Source organism: Chrysemys picta, chromosome 16 (genome assembly GCF_011386835.1).
Source record: "Chrysemys picta bellii isolate R12L10 chromosome 16, ASM1138683v2, whole genome shotgun sequence".
Lineage (NCBI taxonomy): Eukaryota > Metazoa > Chordata > Testudines > Emydidae > Chrysemys > Chrysemys picta.
In genome coordinates, this window is record NC_088806.1 from 29,055,981 (window position 1) to 29,078,542 (window position 22,562).

Consider the following 22,562-nt stretch of genomic DNA (forward strand, 5'->3'; position numbering starts at 1 on the left):
CGGAGGTGTGGACAGAGGTTGCATCTTGACCTGCTACGCAGCGTTTCAATGGGAAGATCCATGAATCCAACAGGAGTTTGGAAATTCCCACTTTGGGGGGGCCTGTCGGGTGCAGCACATCATCATCATCACAGTGCTCATTCTGTCCAGCGCACGACGAAGGCCTCACTGTGGGGCCCTAGGGCATCCCCTTCCAGAGCAGGCGTGGCCTTGGAGAGCAGGCAGCTGGCTCCCCAAGTCTGCTGAAGGTGGTGCCTTGCTGGTCTCCTTGCTGAAGGTTGGAGTAGGTGCAAAGAGCAGTGCCCACAGCCGGAGGGGCATGTGGCCATGCAAAGTGCCTCCGTGCTTTATGCAGAGGATAAGCCGGAGCGGCCCCAAAATGGCGTAAGTGGGCGATTCCCCACCGTCATCTGCCAGAAAGCGGCACCTAATTCATGGAGAAAGGCCGTTGCCATTACCTAGCTGGCATGAATTCCAGCTCTCAGTATAGGGACATCTTCACCAGCCCCACCATGCCCAGTGCTCTAGCGCCACCTACTGAGACCATCATGGCAGCTCCTGAGTGGCCCAGAGGATTTGTGCAAGGCACGGAGGGGTGAGGGGACGGGATTCTGCTCTTCATCCAGGTGCAGGGAAAGCTGGAGATGCATGAACCTTTCCATTGTGAGGCAGATGCGAGGCCTCTTGCTGGGAGGGAAGTGCTTGGAGTCCCACAGAGCAGATACCCCACAGTATCAGGGCATGCCTCCCCCATCAGGGAATCCCCTCTCTGGCCTTGTCTGTGCTGGGGTTTCAGCCACTGGTGCCAAGCCCCCGGTGTGGACACAGTTTGGTTTCAGACCAGAGTAAGTTGCATCAGTGCAAATCTTGATCGCAATAATGATTTGTGTCAGTGCAGCTGTGCTAGTGGCTGAAATTCCAGTGTAGACGAGGGCTAAGGCTAAAAGAGGAGGTTCAAGTCTACAACTCAATCTATGGTTTCTCTTCTGAGAGACCAGTGCTGGTGAGTCCCATGGCAAGGTACCAGTCCTTCTGGGAATTGCATTGAGATGGCCAGCTCACCTCACTTCCATTTTGTTCCTTTTTCTCAGGGTGCATCTATTTCAGGGACTTCTGTAACTCAGAGCAGAGCTAGACAACAAGGAATAAAAATATACATGTACTGTGCCCAGGTTCTGCTGCACACTGTTGGGAGCATTATCTCGGCTGATCCAGTGCCGAAAAGTGAGTAGCAATTTTCCTAATGCAGAGGAGGTCTTCAGTGCCTGCTTTGGAGACTATCTGCTGCCAATATGGAAATAGACTGTGTGTGGGAGACTCTATTCCCCTTTTCACTGGTGGATCAGGGTGGGAAAAGCTCACACGGTTTTTATTTCTGCTTTATCAGACCGGGGAGCTATTCCCAGCCCTGCCACTGACCTGTTAAGAGACTTGAGGAAGTCACTTCCCCTCTTTGTGCCTTCATTTCCCCATCTCTAAGATAAAGATGCTGACAGTATTGGCCTCCAGACCCCCTGGGTGTTGTGGGGCTTATTTAATGACTGTTTATAAAGTGCTGTGAGTTCCACTGACAAATAATGTTTGGTATGAGAATGAGTTGCACTGAAATCATCTGAGTCCGCATGAATAGCAGCTCAGAGCGGCTGTGCTCGTCGCACTAAAAAGACGGCAACCTAATTAAAAGGTTCACCTTTCAGGTTCGCAAATTTTGTTTTTTTAGCTTCCCTTTTTTGGTAGCTGGTTTTTACCAGCAGGACTCACCACACATGCGGTCTGTAAAGTGGGGTTTATTAAGCAAAACTACCTTAAGATCTAACATAGCTCATCTAACCGTCATTGCCAAGGACAGCTCTTTAAAAAAAAAAAAGGCCAATGATCTATATTTCGAGTTTGTAATGAACCTAGAATTGTTGGATCATTTTGGCGCCTGCTGTAATTGCTCATAGGATGAGATATTTGAGACCAGTTCATCAGTTGCTATGATTCTCCTTAACATGATCCTTTACTTCCCCTTAGTGGTGAGAAAAGAGAAAGCAGGATGAAAGCTGGATAGGCTGTATCAACAAGCGGCTAATCTACTTCCCCATCCTCATCTAATTCGGTGTAATCAGCTGTCCATGTGCCTACAGGTGGCAAGAAAGTCACATGCAGTGCCAACGCCTGCAGTGGTCAGCACTAGGAAGGCCTGATCCCTGCGTAATGAGCCTTCTCAGCAGATCAAGATTTCCTTATGAAGCAGGACAAAGGGGTTATAAGGCCGAGCACTGGGCTAGGTGTTAGGATTCTGGGTGTCTAATCCCAGCTCTGCCCCTGCCTCATTGTGTGATCGTGGGACAAGCCACCTCCCTTCTGTGCTTCACTTTACTCATGTTGGGTGTTGTGATCAGGGCAGTGAAAACCCTGCAGATCCATTCATGGGGACTGGACACCAGTGCTTAATTTATCTGGGCTATGTCATTGGCTTGTCTATCCTGGTCTGTGACACAAACCCAGGTTTTGTCTGGCTCTTTGTTGGGGGAAACGATCACTATAATGTGCTTTGGTTATCTGGTGTCCACTCACAACTGGTCTGTAACAAAAAACAACCTATAGAACAAAAATACTGATGGAAAGAGCTGCACAGTGGAAGCAATTTGAAGTGCAGAACTACAACAACTTTTATAGGTCTTAGATAACCTATGTACAAAGCTACATATTCTTGAGCGTCAACTAATAGCACATGATCAGTGAACTATCTACACGTATACAGACATCTCTTTAGGAGAGCACTTTGCAGTAAAAAGTCTGGCTCATTGTGGCCGTGCTTCGGCCCTACTGCAAAGGGCTGCTTTGCGGATTCATTGGCTAGTTTTTGTTACAGTGCTTTGAAGAGGAGAAGCCCTTTATAAGTGCTATTAATCTGTGAGATCTGACCCTCCCTCCCCTTTCTGCATAGTATCCACTTGAAATGGAATACCGTACCACCAGTAAGCCTGGGATCCGCTCCTGTCTCTGCTACTGACTTGCTATGTGACCTTACCCAAGTCTCTTCCCTTTTGTAAGCATCAGCCCAACCCAGCCCAGCCGCTAATCAGGGATAGTGCATGGACCTCTCTTTGTAAAGCACCTTAAATTCTATGGAGAAGAACACAAGAGAAAAGTATTTTGATTATGATTTGCAAGAGATGGTCAAACAATTTTCCACTACAGTGTTTTCTTGGTGGAAAAATGGCTTTTCCATCAAAAAATGGAATTGTTTGAGAAAGCTGTCAGGTTTTGTTGAAAAGTTTTAGGTTTTCATGGGAAAAGTGAAAACTTTTTCAGTTTGAAACTAAAAAAAAAAAAAAAAAATGCAGTTGAGTTGCTACAAAAATCCCCAATGAAAACCTGAAAAATTTCAAAGAAAATTTTAATGAAAATTTGAGTTGAAATTTTCTCATGGGAATGATAATTTCCCAACCTGCTCTAATTGCATGGCAAATTCCCCTTCAGCCTTCTTGCAGGAAAAAGCATGGGAGTACTTTATTAATTGACTCAACTTCATTCAAATTCCCCCTTGCCATTAAATTATTGAATGTACTTGCTTGAATCTGTTTAATAAGTCAATAACGATGCACTTTTTAATACTGTTTAGAAAGCTGATGGATTGTAAATACCAGCTGTACAAAAAAAAATCATTGTTTTGTTTTATTACTATCAGTCACTGAGAAATCACAGGCATATAATTGTAATCCTAGGGATTGTCCTTAATTACCGTAACTTGGCCGGGGTGGGGGGGAGCTGCATGGCACAGGAGTCTGGTAATGGGATTAAAGCATTTTGCTTATGGAAAAACTAAAACTGAACAGAAAGAGACATGCAATAAAAAGCAGGAGCTGGGGCATCAATCATGGACAGAATGCAGAGAAACAGACAGGAGAAAAGGCACTTAACACCTTCTAACAGGAAACTGTCATGTTTGTCTTTGCTCTGGATCACTTACCCAGAGGAAGGGAGCCGGTGCAAGTGAAATATCACAAGAAACACGATGAGTCACGACTTCAGGAAGAGACTGTATTTTCTGTGCTTCTGCTGGAGGGAACGGAAAGGCGCCTGATAAATACGCATACAACCATAGCATAGAGACGTGGAAGAGATCTACTAGCTCTCATCTAGTCCAACCCCTGAGGGCCAGTGCAGGCTTATTCTGTATATGGTATAGAGGGGGTGGATATAGGAGAGATATTTACAGTTTGATTTTCACAATGGAGTTAAACTGCTCTGAAAAGCTCAACCTTACCTTGTAGGATATGGGGAAAATTTTGAGCAACTGTGTGAGCAATATCCTAACTGACCTGATTTACAGCTTATTCCAGATGACGGTAGCCGTAGAAGTGCACTAAGAAACCAGACAGTTCCTGTATCTAAACTCAGCTGCTTAATTTTTGAGAAGAGTTTGTTTCTCGCTCCCTAGAGTTGTTCCTCTACAATACTTCAGACTTGCTCATACTCTGCCCTTGTTTTGTTTATGCCTATTTATTGGCTCATAATCAATAGCCCTGTGATATTTTGGTAAGAAATCCATATTGAAGCAGCAGTAACTAAGCAGCAATAGGGTTCCTCCATGAACAAGAGGAATACTTCTCTCTTTTCATGCTGTGTCATCATCACCACCACCACCTTTACTGGTGCCCTGCGACAGGGTGCTTTACTCACCGTTAGGACAGCACCTCCTCCTGGTCATTCTGGGGAATAGCTTGCAAGGTCAATGTCCCTTCCCATGGTTGCACACTGTCTCTCCGCCTCTCTCTGGGTCTGCAGCGCCTTTCTTCCACCACGAGCTGATGCTGCCTCTTCATAACTTGGCCCTCAAGCCAGGTCACCAAATGGTTTCCCCTTCCGGCATTGGAAAGTCTCTTCCCACAAAACAGGCTCCAGCATTCTTCCTATTCACTTCCTCGTAGTGCCACTCCCTCAGTGACTGGCAGGGGAACCCAGGCCTGTGTGCTTGCCTGCCTGCCTGCCCACTACTCCAGGCCAGCAGTCAAGGTCTGTTCCCTCCTGGACCTTACTGCCTTTCCCTGAGCCCTGTCCTACCTTCCTGGTTTCTCCTCTTTGGGTCTACCAGCCCACACACACCTTCCTTCTCCCAGGGAGTAACTATAACCTTTCCCAGCTGTCCCTTTTTGCTGCCAATTTCCTGTCTTTAGAGTCACAGCCTAGCTCCTTCCTCCTCAGCTGGGCTCCCTCATTCAATCAGGGGATTGCGTAGCCACCTGATTGCTCTCCACTGTGGCCTGTTGCATTAATTAGCCCCATCCTCACACTGCATTGACCTTTCTGGGCCAGTGTGGGGTGATCACCCCATCACATAAACCCATTTAGTTTAGATGGGTAAAATTTTCAAAAGTGCCTAAGTGATCTAGAAGCCTGAGTCCCACTGAGCGTCAATCAAGTTTCATGAGTCACAGATTTGATGGCCAGAAGGGATGACTAGGAACATCTAGTTTGACCACCAGCATCACACAGCCCATAGAATTTCACCCAGTCGTTCCTACAGTGGAAGAATTATTCCACTCTCCTACGTAAGTGAAACATTACAGAGCCTAACAGCTTTGGCTGAACTAAAGAAGTTCAGGAGGTTATCAGTTATTGATTTAGGGTTCGAGAAGGAGTCAATTCTTCTGGCTGAAGTCTAAGAGAAGCGTGGTAGCAACCAGCTGATCATGCAGCATTTTAGCTCGACCGTTAGCCTGTCAAGGGATCTCTGGGACATGTGGATCAACTGATCCAATTGCACAATCCCCCAAAATGTGTGGCTACAAACATCCCGTCAAGAACCAGCACAGGGCAACATCTGACAGAACAAACTCAGCAACCAAAAGTTGCAAAGTAACAATTGATCTTTTCGATTTTCATTTTGGGGGGAGTAAAAATACAATATTTCTTAAAAAAAGGGAAATTTCAAAGAAAACGAACTGTTTTCACTCAATATATACATTGCAACCAAACAGCATTTCTGACAATATTTTTTTCATCAAGAAACACTTGGTAAACCTTAATTGTAACCCTTTGTAAAGTGGTGTGTGTTTGTTATTATCGCTATTATTATTAGGCAAATTCCCCCCAAGCTCTCCTGAAGGAATGGATACATGAGTCTATCGTTAAAAGACCCAGCTTCATTAGTACCCTCCACCCCATTCAGTTATTTGACTGTATTTACTGGTATCTATTTTTAATAAGTAAATGTAAAGCACTTTTTAATACTGTTTACAAAGCTGTTACATAACAAATGCCAGTAATACCAAATTACATTGTATTGGTCTATTACCACCGATCACTCTGTGCTCAGACATGCTGTAATCCTAGGTATTTTCCTTATTCACAGTCATTTGTAAATGGGATTGGATGGTTCAGAGGACTGGTAATGGGATTAATGTATTAGTGTATTTTGCTTATATACCCTGAATAAAACTATAAGAACAATAAAAAGCATGTTCCGGAGTACTGAGGAGTTGGTCACGAATAAGAATGGGCTTTATGCAGAAGAATTACACTTCCAAAAAACGTGCTAATTGAAAACACGGAATTATTTGTCATTGTTCTGTATTCGTTGCTGTATCAATTATATTAGATTGTAAGATCTTTGGGGCGGGGACTGGGTATTATGCTGCTTCTATACAGCACCTAACCCAATGGGATCCCATTCTCCATTGGCTCTTAGGCACTGCTATAATATCATCAGTCAATCATAAATAATGACAAAGCCATACATTTCCGAGGAAGAAAGTAAAGACAAGTAAAATAGAACAAGAAAAGGAAAAAAGTCCCAACTCCAGGCAGAGACTGTGGTTTTCTGTGCTTTTTGGAAGGAAGGGAAAGGTGCAATATAAAAATTCAGAGAGCCATGCAATATGGATGTGAGGAAGCCATGTCAAATCTCATCTAGTGAAACCCCAGGGGGCTGAGCGGGATGGTTTCCTGAGAGACATTGTCCGGGTCCCCTACCATGTTTCTGTACAACATATATTTAGCCTGATGTTTTCAAAGCCATGTCGGAGATCAAGACACACGTACAGGGCAACGGTAAATTGTAAATTGGGTCCAGATGTGCAGCTCAGCAATACCAAAGACAGCCCAGGCCTGAGATCCAATGGGATTCTTTTGTCCATGAACAGGATGCTCCTTTGCTAGATATCTTCCATGCAGTCTCACACTGTAGCAATCCCTACTGCTTCCAGCAGTTTAGTGAAGGCACCTTGCAGAGCCCCTGACATATGTCAATGAGGGGTCGATTCATATTAATGCTGCAGCATGGTGTATGAGAGTCTACGTGCTGCTGAAGTTGATCTTTACATGATTTTCCTTTCTCTCTTCACCCACTAGCGCACTGAAGGCTGTGACAGGACCCTGGCCAAATTCCCAAACCCTTCCACTGTGCAGGTATCAACTTGTGCCCTCTGGAAGGGGAGAGGCTGGCCTAATGCTATTAACTATTCATAGAACTTTATATCAGCTTCCTGCCTGGGATTCCTGTAGGGACCTGTAATCTGCCCTGGAGCTGTGAAAAGCAAACAGGATTTAAAAAAAAGGTTTTAAACAACAGCAAGTTGTACATCAAAAGTTGAAGACCGTAGGGGCTGAGTTCCACAGCTGCACTCTTCTTGCAGGCACATGAAAGTGTTAAATGGCAGAGTTCACCAGGGGCAGCTCTCTGTGGGCAGGGAACCCAGGGAAAACCAGCACAGTTTATGTGCAGACTCGGAGCGAGCACCATGGCTGAGTTCACTGGAGGAGACGATTACCAGGCAGAGTTTGATCCAAAGGCCTATCTCAAACATTATAAATTTGGGGAAGGCACCTGGGGAGAGGAATATCTTAACTTTGTCCTGAAACATTATTGTAAAACCTTCACTTCAGGTGTGGTCTCTTGGTGGGATTAGGGATTTATCCCTGGCTTGTCTATCCTTGTCTGTGACAAGCCACAGAGGACAGGACAAGAGGCAATGGGTTCAAACTACGGCACGGCAGATTTAGATGAAACCTCAGGAAAACTTCCGAACAGTAGGGCAATGGAATAGATGCCAAAAACATTAAAAATTCTGTACATTTTATTTTTCAAAATAATCACACCAGTTTCAATTACTTTGGTAATTTATTTAAACTACAATACATAAAAAAAAGTCACAATAACTATTCAGCATTTCGTAAACGCATGAAAGTTAATTTACAAATACTTGGTAAACAATCCCCTCTATTCCAGTTCTAATCCTGGCTGGCTACTTTGGGAAGTGCTTGGTTCTGACTGTCCTGACATTTTTTTGGACTGCTTGACAAACTTTTATTTGCCCTCAAAGTCTTTTTTTTTTTTCCAAATGGGTAAATAAAATAGCCCCTGAGCTGTAATCTAACCCCATTGTGACTCAGGAAAAAGGGAGAAAGCCCATAGATCTCCCTAGCTGACTATCATTTATAATACGGCTTCTTTACATCGCTCTTGCAATGTAAAGGAACCTTAAAACTTTTACACCTGCCTTATGCTCCTGGGAGGATTGACTAAGAATGAGAACAATTAACTAATAATAGGAACATTAACAACTACACAGGCAGGCTGCTGCATGAAAGCGTTAAAAAGCTGGATGATGCAACACTGTTAAACCCTGTTTACAAACCTGTTGGATTGCAAATGCCAGCTCTATTGCATCACCTTGCATTTTTTATTACTAACAATTACTTCAACCCAATAGACACACTGTGTAATCCTGGGGATTGTTTTTAAGGACAATAATTGGTAAGAGGAGATTGTAGGCTCTGGGGACTAGTAATGGAATTAGAGCGTCTTGCATTATGGAGACATTAAAAATGAATAGCAATATAAGTGCAATATAAAGTACCTGCTGAGGTATTAATCCTGAATGAAAGGACTGAATGCAGGAGACTAGACAGGAGAAAATCACTAACACCTGGTGACTGAATCATTAATATTTGTCTTTCCTCGGTATCAATTGCTTTACGCATTGCAGAAGAACAGTTTATATGAGGACATGTGGTGAAGGTCAATGGTGAATTTGGTCCATGATGTGAAGCCCTGTAAATAATCTTTATTGAGCACACCTCTGCCTGATGTACAACAGTATGGATACTGAGTACTCGGTCCGTATGCGCGTTCTTTGCCGTGTCTACACAGGTGCAGAGCAACTGTAAATCGGGTCCCAATGTGCAGCTCCCCAATACCCTTGTGAAGAGCCTTACCAGAAACAGCTCTGCCTGAGGTCCAATGGGATTCTTTTGTCAATGAATGGCATGCTCATTCAGTAGATATCTTCCGTTCAGTGTCTCAGTCCCTACTGCTAATGCCAGTTTAGTGAGGATACTTTGCAGAGTTTCTGACATGTCAATGAGAGGTTGATCCACACTAATGCTGCAGCACGGGGTATGATAGTCTACATGCTGCTGAAGATGATCTTTACGTGACCTTCCTTTTTCTCTTCACCCACACACTTACAGCACTGAAGGTTGACACAGGACCATGACCTAATCTCAGACCCCTCCCACTGTGCAGGTTCCCACTTGTGAGCTGTGGAAGGGTGGAGGCTGGCCTAGTGCTAACTATTCACTGAACTCTGTATCAGCTGCAACAGCTTGGGAGTCTTCAAGGGACCTGTAACCAGCCCTTTAGTTGTGAAAAGCAAACGGGAGTAAAAAGAAAGTTTAAGACATTAGCAAGCTGTACACCTGAAGGTAAACACCGTGGGGATGAGTTCCACAGCCGCTCTCAGGTTGCAGAGAGGTGAATCTGTTAAAAAGCAGAGTGATGCAATTTTACTACTGTTTACAAAGGTATTAGATTAGAAATGCCAGCTAGCTTGCATCAGACTGTATTTTTTTATTACTAACAGTTACTGCAACCCCTAAGGATTGTCCTTAAGAACTGTAACTTGTCATGGGGGATTGCAAGGTTCCAAGGACTGGGAATGGAATTAGAGCATCTTGCATTACAGAAAAACTAAAACTGAATAGAAATAAAAAGTACGTGCTGGGGGATGAATGCTGAATGAAAGGGGACTGAATGCAGGAAACGAGACAGGAAAAAATTACTAACACCTGCTAATTGGAAACATTAATATTTGTCTATACTCTGTATTAATTACTTTATATATTGCAGAGGAAGAGTATATGATGACTCAAGGTGAAGTCAGTGATGAATCAGGTCCATGCTGTGAAGCCCTAGTAACTAATCGATACTGAGGACACCTCTGCCTGATGTACAAGAGTATACTTACAAACTTAAGCAAAGAGAGTACTCATGCCGTGTATCTCTTCCATGCGGTGTCTACACAGGTTCAAGGAAACTGTAAATTGGGTCCAAATTCGCAGCTCAGCAATACTCTCGTGAAGATCCTTACCAGAGACATCTCTGCCTGAGATCCAACAGGATTCTTTAGTCCATGAACAGGATGCTCATTCGGTAGATATCTTACACACAGTGTCTGACACGGTCACAATCCCTACTGCTAACACGACTTAATGAAGACACCTTGGAGAGTTTCTGACATGTCAACAATGGGTTGAGTCACACTAATGCTGCAGCATGATCTGTATGTGACTTTCTCTCTTCACCCACATACTTAGAGCACCTAAGTCTGTAACAGGACTCGCAGAACCCTTCCCCTGTGCATGTGCTTGTCAGGTCTGGAAGGGCTGAGGTTGGCACAGTGCTATTATAACTGTTCACAGAACTCTGCATCAGCCGCAGCTTGGGATTCCTTTAGGGACCTGTAACCAGCCCTGTGGTTGGGAAAAGCAAACAGGATTAAAAAAAAGAAAGTTTTAAACAACAGCAAGATGCATATCTAAAGTTAAAGACCGTAGGGGCTGAGTTCCACAGCTACACTCATCTTGCAGGTATACAAACGCGTTAAAAGGCAGAGTGATGCAATTAATACTGTTTACAGAGGTTTTGGAGGGCAAATGCCAGCTATATTGCATCACTTTGTATTTTTTAGTACTAACATTGGCTGCAAGCCCATAAACACATAGTGTAAACCTAAGGATTGTTGTTAAATAACGTAACATGTTAAAGGGGATTGCATGGCTCAGCGGACTGGTCATGGAATTAGAGCATCGTGCATTATGGAAACTAAAACTGAATAGAAATATAAGGGCAATAAAAAGTACATGCTGAGGTATAAATCCTGAATGGAAAGGGACTGAATGTAGGAGTCTAGACAGGAGAAAGTCACTAATACTTGCTAATTGGAAACATTAATGTATGTCTGCTCTGTCTCAATTTATTGATACATTGCCGAGGAAGACTTTACATGGTGCCACAAGGTGAAGGTCAGGGTTTGTGTCTGGTCTGTGGTGTGAAGCTCTGTAACATCCTAGTAAATAATGGCTATTGAGGACACCTCTGTCTGCTGTACAGGAGTATCCATACTCCTTGTTCTGTATATATCTTCCATGCAGTGTCTGCACAGGTGCAGGGAAATTAAATCAGGTCCGAAGGCTGGCCTGGCACTAATAACTATTCACACAACTCTGTATCAGATGCAGCTTGGGATTCCTTTAGGGACCTGTAACCAGCCCTGTGGGCGTGATAAGGAAATGGGATTTAAAAGAAGGTTTTAAACACCAGCAAGCTGTACGTCTGAGGGTAAATACGGTAGGGCTGCATTCCGTAGCTGTTTGCAGCTTGCAGGGCTATACAAGTGTTAAAAAGCAGAGTGATGCAATTATTAACACTGGTTTACAAAGCTTTCGATTGCAAATACCATTTATGTTGCGTCACATGGTATTTTTTATTACTAATAATTACTGCAGCCCCATGGACACAAAGGGCATGTCTACACAGGGATAAAAGACCTATGTCACAGTTGTGGCTGGCCTACCTCAGTTGACTCAGGCTTGCAGGGTGTGGGCTGCAGGGCTAAAAATCACTGCGTAGACATTTGGGATTGAGCTGAACCCTGGGCTTTGGGACCCTCCTCCTTTGCATGGTCCCAGCTCTCAGGCTCCAAGCCAAGTCCGAGCATTTACACAGTGATTTTTCAAACCCAAAGCCCTAGTCCCACAAACCTGAGTCAGCTGCAGGTTTTTTATCCCTCTGTAGACACAGCCATTGTGTAATCCTATAAATAGCTCTTAAGTAAGTAACTTGTAACTGGGAATTGCAGGGCTCAGGGGACTGGTAATGGAATTAGAGCATCTTACAATTATGGAAAAACTAAAACTGAGTAGATATATAAATGCAATACAAAGTACATGCTGGGGGATGAATGCTGAATGAAACAGGACTGAATGCAGAAGACTAGAGAGGAGAAAATAACACCAGCTCATTGGAAACATTGTCTGTCTTTGCTCTATATTTATTATTTATATATTGCAGAGGAAGAGTTTATGCGATGACACAAGGTACAGGTCAGTGGTGAATCAGGTCCCTGATGTGAAGCCCTAGTAACTAATCGATATTGAGAACACCTCTACTTGATGTACAAGAGTATTCTTACTTCCTCAAAGAGAGTACTCATGCCGTATATATCTTCCATGCGGTGTCTACACATGTCCAGGGAAACTGTAAATTGGGTCCAAATGTGAAGATCCTTACCAGAGACATCTCTGCCTGAGATCCAGTGAGATTCTTTAGTCCATGAACAGGTTGCTCATTCTGTATATATTTTAAATGTAGTGTCTGACACTGTCACAATCCCTACTGCTCACACCAGTTTCGTGACGATACCTTGCAGACATATGTCAACAATGGGTTGCTCCACACTAATCCTGCAGGATGGTGTATGAGAGGTCACGTGCTACTGAAGTTGATTTGTATGTGACTTTCCTTTTTCCCCACACTAGACCCAAACCTAGACTAATCTCCGAACCCTCCCCCTGTGCATGTATCTGCTTGTGAGCTCTGCAAGGGGGAAGGCTGGTATAGTGCTGCTAACTGTTCACAGAACTCTGTATCAGCTGCAGCTTGGGATTTCTTTAGGGACCTGTAACCAGCCCTGGATTTGAACAAAGCAAATGGGATAAAAATAAGGTTTAAAACAATAACAAGCTGCACATCTATAATTAAAAACAGTAGGGCTGAATTCCCCAGCTGATCACAGCTTGCCGGGCTATGAAAGTGTTAAAAGGTAGAGTGATGCAATCTTTAATACTGTCTATTAAGCCATTGCAATACAAATGCCAGCTATATTGCATCACATGTTTTTATTATTTATTATTATTATTACCAATTACTGCAGCCCCGTAGACACAGAGCGTAATCCTAATTATTGTCTTTAAGTACAGTAATTTGTAATGTGGGATTGCATGGTTTAGAGGACTGGTTAGAACATCTCGCAATATGAAAAAAATTAAAAATGAATAGAAATATAGGTGCAATAAAAGGTACATGCTAGGGTATGAATCCTGAATGAAACAGGACTGAAATCAGGAGACCAGACAGGAGGAAACCACTGGAAACATAAGTCTTTGCTCTGTATTAATTATTTTATATATTGCAGAGGAAGAATGTATATGATGACACAAGATGGTCAGTGGTGAATCAGGTCCTAGTAAATAATCTTTATGGCGGACACCTCGGCCTGATGTATAAGAGTATTCTTACTTCCACAAAAAGAGAACTCATTCAACATATACCTTCTATGCAATATATACAGGTCCCAGGTAACTGTAAATCAGGGCCAAACGTGCAGTTCAGGAATACTCCTATGACGGTTCTTACCAGAGACTGCTCTGCCGGAGATCCAGCAGGATTTTTTAGTCTACAAACAGGTTGTTCATTCGGTAGATATCTCACGCTGTCACAATCCCTACTGCTTACACAATCCCTACTGAAGACACCTTGCAGAGTTTCTGACATCTGTCAATGAGGGGTTGATTCATATTAATCCTGCGGTATGAGGTATGATAGTCTATGTGCTGCTGAAGTTGATCTTTACATGACCTTCCTTTCTCTCTTCACCCACACACTAGAGCACTGAAGTTGGTGACAGACCCTCACCTAATCTCAGGACCCTCCCACTGTGCACGTACCCAACTTGGGAGATCTGGAAGGGGTGTACACAGAACTCTGGACCTGCCGTAGCTTGGCAATCCTTTAGGGCCCTGTAACCTGCTCAGTAGTTGTGAAAAGGAAATGGGATTAAAAAGGTATAAAAGAACAGAAAGTAGTACGTCTAAAGGTAAATACCATTGGGCTGCAGTCCATGGCTGCTCTCAGGTTTCAGGCCCAAGAAAGCGTTAAAAGGCAGAGTGATGCAATTTTTCAATACTGTTTACAAAGCTTCTGGAAAGAGTTAAAAGGCCGAGTTCAGATTCTGGGCTATCAGGAGCCACTGACTGTGCACAGGAATCCTAGGGAAAAGCAACGCATTGTATGTGCGGATTCGGAGTGAGCATCATGACTGAGTTCACCGGAGGCGACGTTTACCAGGCAGAATTTGACCCGAAGGCCTTCCTGGAATATTTTAAGTTTGGGGAAGACACCTGGAGAGATGACTTTCTTATCTTCATCCTGAAACAATACTGTAAAACCTTCACTTCAGGTATGGCCTGTAGGTGGGATTTGGGACTCATCCCTGGCTTGTCTATCCTTGTCTGTGACATCAGAAACCAGGTTATTATCATGGCTGCTTTTGGCCTGGGTTGTGGTGAAGTATCCTGTAATATGCATTAGTTATTTGGTTTCCATGGTCACTCCTATCTGATGTGCAACAAACATGCTATGGGAGTTCATTAAGTCTCACCTTGCGGCACAGGGGGGCTGAGGACCCTTCAGCTAGTGTGTCTAGATAAAAAGCCCATTAAATAGGCTAAATATTATTGTTCAGCCTTTGGAAGTACCACAGGTCCTCAGAAAGCTTTTCCCATCCTCCCCTTTCTGCAAGCATCCATGCACTACGGCCCTGGACTGAGACTCAGGACACCTGAGTTCTGTTCTCAAGCCTGACACTGACCTTCCCATTGACCCCGGGCAAGTCACATCATTGCTCTGTGCCTCATTTCTAAAACAGGGATAATGACATTAGTGTTCCGGTCCAAAGCGCTTGGAGCTGTACAAATGTAAAGCACTAGACAGAAAAGTTAGTTATTATTCATTATTATCTAGCAAATTTCCCCTTAGCCTTCTCCTGGGAGCGGAAATGAGGTCTTTTATGAAGAGCTCCAACTCTGTTCAAAAATCACCCCTGCAGTTAAATTTTTGAATATACTTGCATCCCTTACTACGAAGTAGATGTGATGCAAATTTTAATACCGTTTACAAAGCTGTTGGATTGCAAATGCCAGCTATAATGCATCACATTGTACATTTTCTATTTCTAAGAATTACTGCAACCCCATAGACACATGGTGTAAGCCTGGGGATTGTCCTTAAGTACAAAGCAACTTCTAAGTTTGGTATTGCATAGCTCAGGGGACTGGTAATCGAATTAGAGCATCTTGCATTACAGAAAAAATAAAACTGAATAGAAATGTCAGTGCAATAAAAAGCAATACTAAGTATAAAACCAGAATGAAATGGAACTGAATGCAGGAGACTAGACAGAAGACAATTACTAATACCTGCTAATTGGCAACATTAATATGTGTCTTTGCTCTGTATCAATTAATTTATACGTTGCAGAGGAAGAGTTTATGTGACAACACAAGGTGAAGGTCAGTGGTGGATCAGGTCCATGGTGTGAAGCCCTGTAACAGTTTAGTCAATAATTGTTATTGAGGACACCTAGTACAATAGTATTCTTACATCTACAAAAAAAGCACTCGTTCCGTATACATCTTCCATGCAGCGTCAACATTGTCATCTTCTATACTGCTACCAGGGTTAGTTTAGATTTGCAGGAGACTATGTGATGTTAATGTGCATGTCAAGAAGCATTGAGGACTTGCAGTCAAAGCTTGGTAACACTGAAGTCACTAGGGCGTTGGGCCATTGCCTTCATGGAAGCAAGATTTAGCTCTAGATGTATTAAAACTAAATCAGCTCTGTTTAATTGAGACCAAGTTGCATTTAGTCTGGTTAAGATGCAATGAGCGCCAGGAATTCTGTATTCTGAACCAGGTGGGGTGAAAGGCGACACCCTGATTGATATTGGCAGTGGGCCCAACATTCATCAGCTCCTCTCCGCCTGCGAGTCCTTTAAGGAGATCATCGCTTCAGACTATACAGATCGGAACCACCGGGAACTGGAGAAATGGCTGAAGAATGAGCCAGAAGCGTTTGACTGGACTCCAGTGGTGGAATACGTGTGTGAGCTAGAGGGAAACAGGTACAGGGACTAGAAAAAGCAGATTGTCTAAATCCCTTGTGTATTGCTTAGTCCATCTATGCAGCATCATCTATTTATACTGATCAGCAATATAATCAGTGGTGAATACAGGCAGCATTTTTGGGGAGAAAATAGAAAGCTGGAGGAATGTGTTTTTCAGTCATGATAGAGTCTGTATAGGGTCCCCTGTGGGTCTCAGTATCCGAGACCTTGGAGAGAGCTATCAACTGGTAAAGTGTTGCTGAAGTAAATTCACCTGTTTGCTGATTTTCTTACAAAACCACAATTCAATCAGGGGGTCCACTGAAAAAGTAGCCAGAGTTCATGACCCCGTTAGCAAATTGGGATGAGTTCTGAGCAAAATGTGGTGGCTTTCCGGCATATCTTAAAACTGACCCAGGGAAAAGGGAACTAAAGATAAAGTTAACACAAGATCCTACAAATAGACATCATTCTAGCAAACAATGTTTTCCTCCTAATACTCTGAGTTTCTGACATGTCAGACACGGAAATTGCAGATAACCCTTTGGAGTTCATCTTGTATTGTACATGTGTATGTCTCTGTAGGGAGAAGAAGGCCGAGAAAGAGGCAAAATTAAGGAAAACCATCAAACAGGTTCTAAAATGTGATGTCCACAAAAGCAACCCCATGGATCCAATTGTCCTGCCTCCAGCTGACTGCCTCATCTCATCACTGTGCTTGGAAGCTGCTTGCAAAGATCTGAACACTTACCGCAATGCTCTGAAGAACATCAACTCTCTGTTAAAGCCAGGAGGGCACTTGGTGCTGAGTGGAGATTTGGGCTGCAGTTTCTTCATGGTTGGCCCCAAAAGGTTCTCGTGTTTGGTCCTGAGAGAGGAATTTCTGAGGGAAGTCCTCAGTGAAACTGGCTTCATCATTCAGGAGTTTGAGGTTCTCTTCAGGGGTGATGATATCATCGACGACAGCTCTGATTTCTCTGGGATGTACTTCATTCTCGCTCGCAAAGAAGAAGCAATATAAATCCTTTGGGTAAAGCAAATCCTCCCCGAAGGAAGGGAGATTACTAATAAACATACCAATGAAATGAATGCAGTATTTTCTCCAGCAATGTTAAATACATTAACGCTTTGTTGTGAAATACATAATGCAGGAGAATATAAGCAGCTAAATTGCTGCTGTAGGATGAACTTAACTGAGGAAATGCTTCCCTGCAGGATGAGTTCCAACAGACAATTTTGGTTGCTATTTTTTTTTATTTTATTGCAATTTTTGAACAATTTTTACCCAAGTTCTGCTTTGGTTCTTGGTATTTGCCAAAGAAAAGCTCCAGTGAGCTACATAGTGAGAGGAATGGTTTTGTTTCTGTAAACATACTTAGCTCCTTAGATTAGTTTGATGGATGCTCTTCTTGTGTTAATGAAATGTCATGTTACTCCTTGAAATCTTCTGTTTGACGTTATGAAAAATGTGTATTTTTTGTGTGAAAAAACTGGCCTCATTAAATATTCCCAGTGAGGAGACTGAGGTGGATTTGCTCTATTCGAACCCTATCCAATGTGCATGGCTTTCCATTGCTTTAATGGACATGGGCTCGTGGTCTCTAATCTTAATTTTTTGTCCCCTAGTTCATGTTTCTCTGGAAAGCCAGTTTTAAATAGAATTAGACAACATGGCCTTGGTCTTCTGGTCCAGCCAGTCTGTGTTCGAGCAGCACCCAACTGAGGTGAGGAGATGAACGTGGTTTTGTGCCTCCTTCTCTTCCCCCAACCCTTTACCTCCTGATCCTTTAACTGACTGGTGGCCAGGTCAGCCCTTTGCAAAAATTAGAGCAGCTACTCTAAATTGCACAGGCTAGTAAGAGCCTGCAAAGGACTGTTCCAGTAGCCCGGGATACTGGAACCCAGAGATAGTCTGGTCATGACCCCCACCATGGGCCAGTCTCTGCCACATGTATGATCCATGCTATTTTATCAGCAAAGCACAATGCAGCTGTAGGATTATATATAATTCTGTAATGTTCTATGGGCCTGGGGCATACGTTGTTGGATATTACCAAGGTTTTATGCTCCCCAGTTTCTCGTGGCTGCTCTCACAAAGTGGGACGGCACTGGCTGGACTGGTCAGATAGGTCAGATTTCCAGATAAGAATCTGGACGGACTGCAGGTCTAGGGCTGGGAGGGGCATTCAGAACTTCAGGCCCAAGCACCTGGTCGTGTCAGATCTCCTCAGAGATGTGCCTGAGCTGCCAGGCTCGATTGCAGGTCTTAACCACGTGACTGAAAGTCAGTTCCCTTCTCTGTGCCTGAGCAGAGGTGTGCAAAGTGCTGATGGCGGGACTGTGCTCAGACCAAGAGTTCCTTTGGTGGGGGCTGGAGGCAAACCAACCTGCAGGTTTAAGGAGCGGTCTCATGAACTGAAACCTCCAATGGCAACCCCCACAGCTAGTTGCCTTTCAGCTCTCACCCTCTCCCCCCCAAAAAAGCCCCGAGAACTTGCTTCTTTTTTCCATAAGGCATGTCTGCACCTCAAGTGCTACAGACGCACAGCTGCAGCTCTAGCATTGTAGACACTTACTAGCGTGATGGAAGGGGTTTTCCCATTGCTATGGTGGCTCCATCCCCTCGAGAGGTGGTAGCTAGTTCGACAGAAGAATTCTTCCATTGACCTCCCTGCGTCTATGGTGGGGTTAGGTCAACATAACTATGGCGCACAACATGTCCAATTTTTCACCACCCTGAGCGGTGTAGCTAGGCCAACCTGGGGTTTCGGTGTAGACCAGGCCTTGGAAGCCACCAGCATGATTCTGAGGCTTGTTGAGGGAAGAAAGGAGCTGACGGGGTGGGGGGAGTTCACCAGCTCCCCCTTGGTGGGAAGCATTCAGCTTATGTCCACCAACCTTATGAGAGTCCGGGCTGAGGTTCTGCGAAGGCAGCTGCCCTCCCAGCCTCAACTCATCAAGAGGGAATGGGGGGCGGGGGGGTGAGAATATTTCACTTGGCTCCAGCTGTGAGGCTCTGTGTTTGTAAAGCCCCGTGCCCTCCTCTGACGAGAGAGGCTGAAGAGGACACAGCCGTACCCGTAGGACACACGGCGTGTCCTGGCCGCTCTAGCATAACAGAGAGTCGTGTCACTCTATGAGCTTAAAGGCCCACCGAATCCACTCCTCTGACCTCCTGCGTATCACAGGCCACCAACACCACCCAGCGCCCGCACATCGTCTGAAATGACACCAGAGACTGGGGGGACAGAGGTGCACAGCCTATGCATCCTGTGAAGTGACTGGGCTATTTCATTTCTGAGAAAGGGCTGATTGGGCCTGATGCCGCAGCTTGACACGAGACTACCAGTGTGCTGCTGAAGCTGACTTAGGCCTCTGCACCCACACACTAGCGCACTGGTGTCTGAGACAGGGACTTAGCTGTCTCTCACTGTGCATGTGTGATGGAAGGAGCACAGGGTAACCAGACAGCAAGTGTGAAAAATCGGGACGGGTGGGGGGTAATAGGTGCCTATATAAGACAAAGCCCCAAATATCAGGACTGTCCCTATAAAATCGGGACATCTGGTCACCCTAAAGGAGCATGGCATGCCCTAGCACAGCGGTTCTCAAACTGCATTGCTCTGCGACCCGCTTCTGACAACAAAAATTACTACGTGACCCCGGGAGGGGGGACAGAAGCCTGAGCCCTGGTTTCAGCCCTGGGTAGGGGGGCGTGGGCACCAGCTTCAGCCCCAGACTCCAGCAAGTCAAATGCTAGCCCTGGCCCCCCCATTAAAATTGGGTCATGGGGTCCCGGCCCACAGTTCGAGAACCGCTGCCCTAGCATGTTGCTAGGACTCATTGACAGAGCACGCAGGTGGTATCGAATCTGGTTTCAAGTCGTTTGACCTGTTACCTTGAAATCTAATGGGATTTAAAAAAAAAAAAAAAAAAGCAGAAAAAACAAAAAGAGCAAAGTGCCAATCTGAACAACCGAGATCAATAGCCTCTGTGCCTTCGCTACTGACAGGGCCAGGAACCGTTTCAGAGGCAGAGTTCTGATGCTGGGTTAGTTCAGACAGAGTTCAGATTCCTGGCTCTGACTGCGGGTGGGAGGTCACAGGGAGAACCTAAGCTGTCACCACTCACAACACCAACTGAGCTGAGATTGCGAAGAAGCTTTAAAGTCTTAGGGGCAAAGCTCTGGGCCACTGAAATCAGTGGAAGTTTGTCTATTGCCCTGAATGGAAGCCGGGCATGATTTTAACTGGAAAAAAAAATGTATCGGAAAAACAGCCCAGTGTAATTGAGCTGCAGCTGCATTTAGCCTGGTTAGGAAGTGATGAGCTTGAAGAATTCCCCAGTCTGAACCAGGAGGTGTAAAAAAACACCTTGATGAATGTCGGCGGTGGCCCCACTATTTACCAGCTCCTAGGTCCTTGCAAGATCTTTAAGGAGATCACTGCTTCAGACTACCGGGACCGGAATTGCCAGGAACGGCAGAACTGGCTGAAGAATGAGCGGGAGTCGGACTCTAGGGGTTGAACTGTGTGCATGAGCTGGACAGGACAGTTACTGGGCTGGAAGAAGCTTGTTATTTAAATCCCCTGAGTACTGCAAAGCTGTTTTTCCGTGGGGCCAGCAACTCTTAGTGATCAAATGCAAATTTATCAACGAAGAGATCCTCGGGGAAAAACTTTGTTGTGGACAGGCGAGATGAGTTTGCAGCAGTACGGAATGCAGGCAGAAATTTCAAGGGAAAAAAAGGGGAGTGGGATTGAGGGGAACTACATGCGGGGGAGGGGTTCAGAGTCTCTTTAAGGTCCCCAGTGGGGGTCAGCATCAAAGTCCTGTGGAGGGGGGAAGCTGTTGGCAGAGAACGGCAGCGTATCCAAACTGAAATATTGACAGGGAAAGCATTAAGCTGAGATGCTAAAGCAACCTTACCTAGTTCAAGATATTTTTACAAATCCCTGCTAAAAAGTTTGCTAGGGTTCAGGATGCATCAACAACCTTGGGGTGTGTTCTGAGCAAAATTTGGCATTAAAGTTTGGGCTTAGTTTCACTTGGAGATTTGGCATTTGTTAAAACCTGATCCACAAACCAAAAATAAAAAAGGTCCCTAAAAGACCCTGAAAATAGACATCACTCCAGTAAGCAATTTGTTCTCTGATATTTACACCTGTATCATGCTGCAAAGGAATAAAAAGACATTGAATTTTCAGTTAACCAAGTTGGTCCATATTTTGCTTTTTCCTTTAGGGAAAATTGGGCTGAGAAGGAGGCAAAATTAAGGAAAACCATCAAACAGGTTCTAAAATGTGATGTCCACAAAAGCAACCCCTTGGATCCAATTGTCCTGCCTCCAGCTGACGGCCTGGTCTCATCACTGTGCTTGGAAGCTGCTTGCAAAGATCTGACCACTTATCGCATTGCTCTGAAGAACATCAGCTCCCTGTTAAAGCCAGGAGGACACTTGGTGCTGAGTGGAGTTTTGGGCTGCAGTTTCTACATGGTTGGCCCCAAAAGGTTCTCGTGTTTGGTGCTGAGAGAGGAATTTCTGAGAGAAGTCCTCAGTGAAACTGGCTTCATCATTCAGGAGTTTGAGGTTCTCGTCAGGGATGATAATATCGATGACAGCTCTGATTTCTCTGGGAAGTTCTTCATTCTTGCTCTCAAAGAGGAAGCAATATAAATCCTTTGGGGAGTACGGGTAAAGGACCCCCCCCAAAGTAAGGGAGATAATATTACTAATAAACATACCAATGAAATGAATGCAGTATTTTCTCCATCAATGTTAACTACATTAACCCTTTGTTGTGAAATACACAATGCCCATGACCAATTGTTACTGGCTAAGTACCAATAAATCAGAGCTAGAAATCTTGTTAAGTATTTTATTTTTTGTTCTTCTCTTTCTTGGATGCCTTAAAAATAGAACTAACCCAGAGATGTCCTTGTTAGGCATGAGGCTAACACAATGCAAACTTTTTAAAACCCTCAGATGCCCACAGTGAACATGTTGTTTGCTTGTGAGCAGACTGCCAGCTGTTCCAGGGACTGGGGTCCACAAACTCTGCCAGGACATCTCAGTCTCCACCCACAGCTACGCTTGCTTCTCCAGTGCTCATCACCCAGAGCTCTGCTGCCCATACACCTCCCTCATACCAAGTGTGGCATTCATCACACAGTGCCTCAGCTTCACTAATTATATCCCCGTCACCGTTTTTCCTCAACATGGATTTTGAAGCCCATTGTGCATCAAGGAAAATCTTGACACATTTCCCTGGCTGTAATTCACTTCACAGGCATGTCTCAGGATGTGCCTTCTGCTTTCTGAACATTAGGAGGCATCAGTGT

General features: G+C 44.4%; 1 protein-coding gene across 3 annotated transcripts; it reads left to right on the plus strand.

Annotated features, from left to right (window-relative positions):
* Positions 1–7,709: 7,709 nt before the first annotated feature.
* On the plus strand, positions 7,710–22,089 carry LOC122172863 (nicotinamide N-methyltransferase-like). Of its 3 annotated transcripts, none has more exons than XM_065569026.1 (3): positions 7,710–7,878; positions 16,031–16,238; positions 16,806–17,741. In XM_065569026.1, the coding sequence occupies exons 1-3, from the start codon at positions 7,710–7,712 to the stop codon at positions 17,239–17,241; spliced, it is 813 nt and encodes a 270-aa protein (XP_065425098.1). In that variant the 3' UTR covers positions 17,242–17,741. The 3 variants fall into 3 exon arrangements, with proteins under 3 accessions (XP_065425098.1, XP_065425097.1, XP_065425099.1); XM_065569025.1 differs by lacking the exon at positions 7,710–7,878 and adding an exon at positions 14,274–14,513; XM_065569027.1 differs by lacking the exons at positions 7,710–7,878; positions 16,806–17,741 and adding exons at positions 14,284–14,513; positions 21,465–22,089.
* Positions 22,090–22,562: the final 473 nt, after the last annotated feature.

Coding starts and splice junctions, on each gene's coding strand:
- LOC122172863 (XM_065569026.1), top strand. CDS start 7,710: ATGTGCAGACTCGGAGCGAGCACCATGGCTGAGTTCACTGGAGGAGAC. Junction 7,879..16,030: donor TTGTAAAACCTTCACTTCAG/GTGTGGTCTCTT, acceptor ATTCTGAACCAG/GTGGGGTGAAAGGCGACACC. Junction 16,239..16,805: donor TGTGAGCTAGAGGGAAACAG/GTACAGGGACTA, acceptor ATGTCTCTGTAG/GGAGAAGAAGGCCGAGAAAG.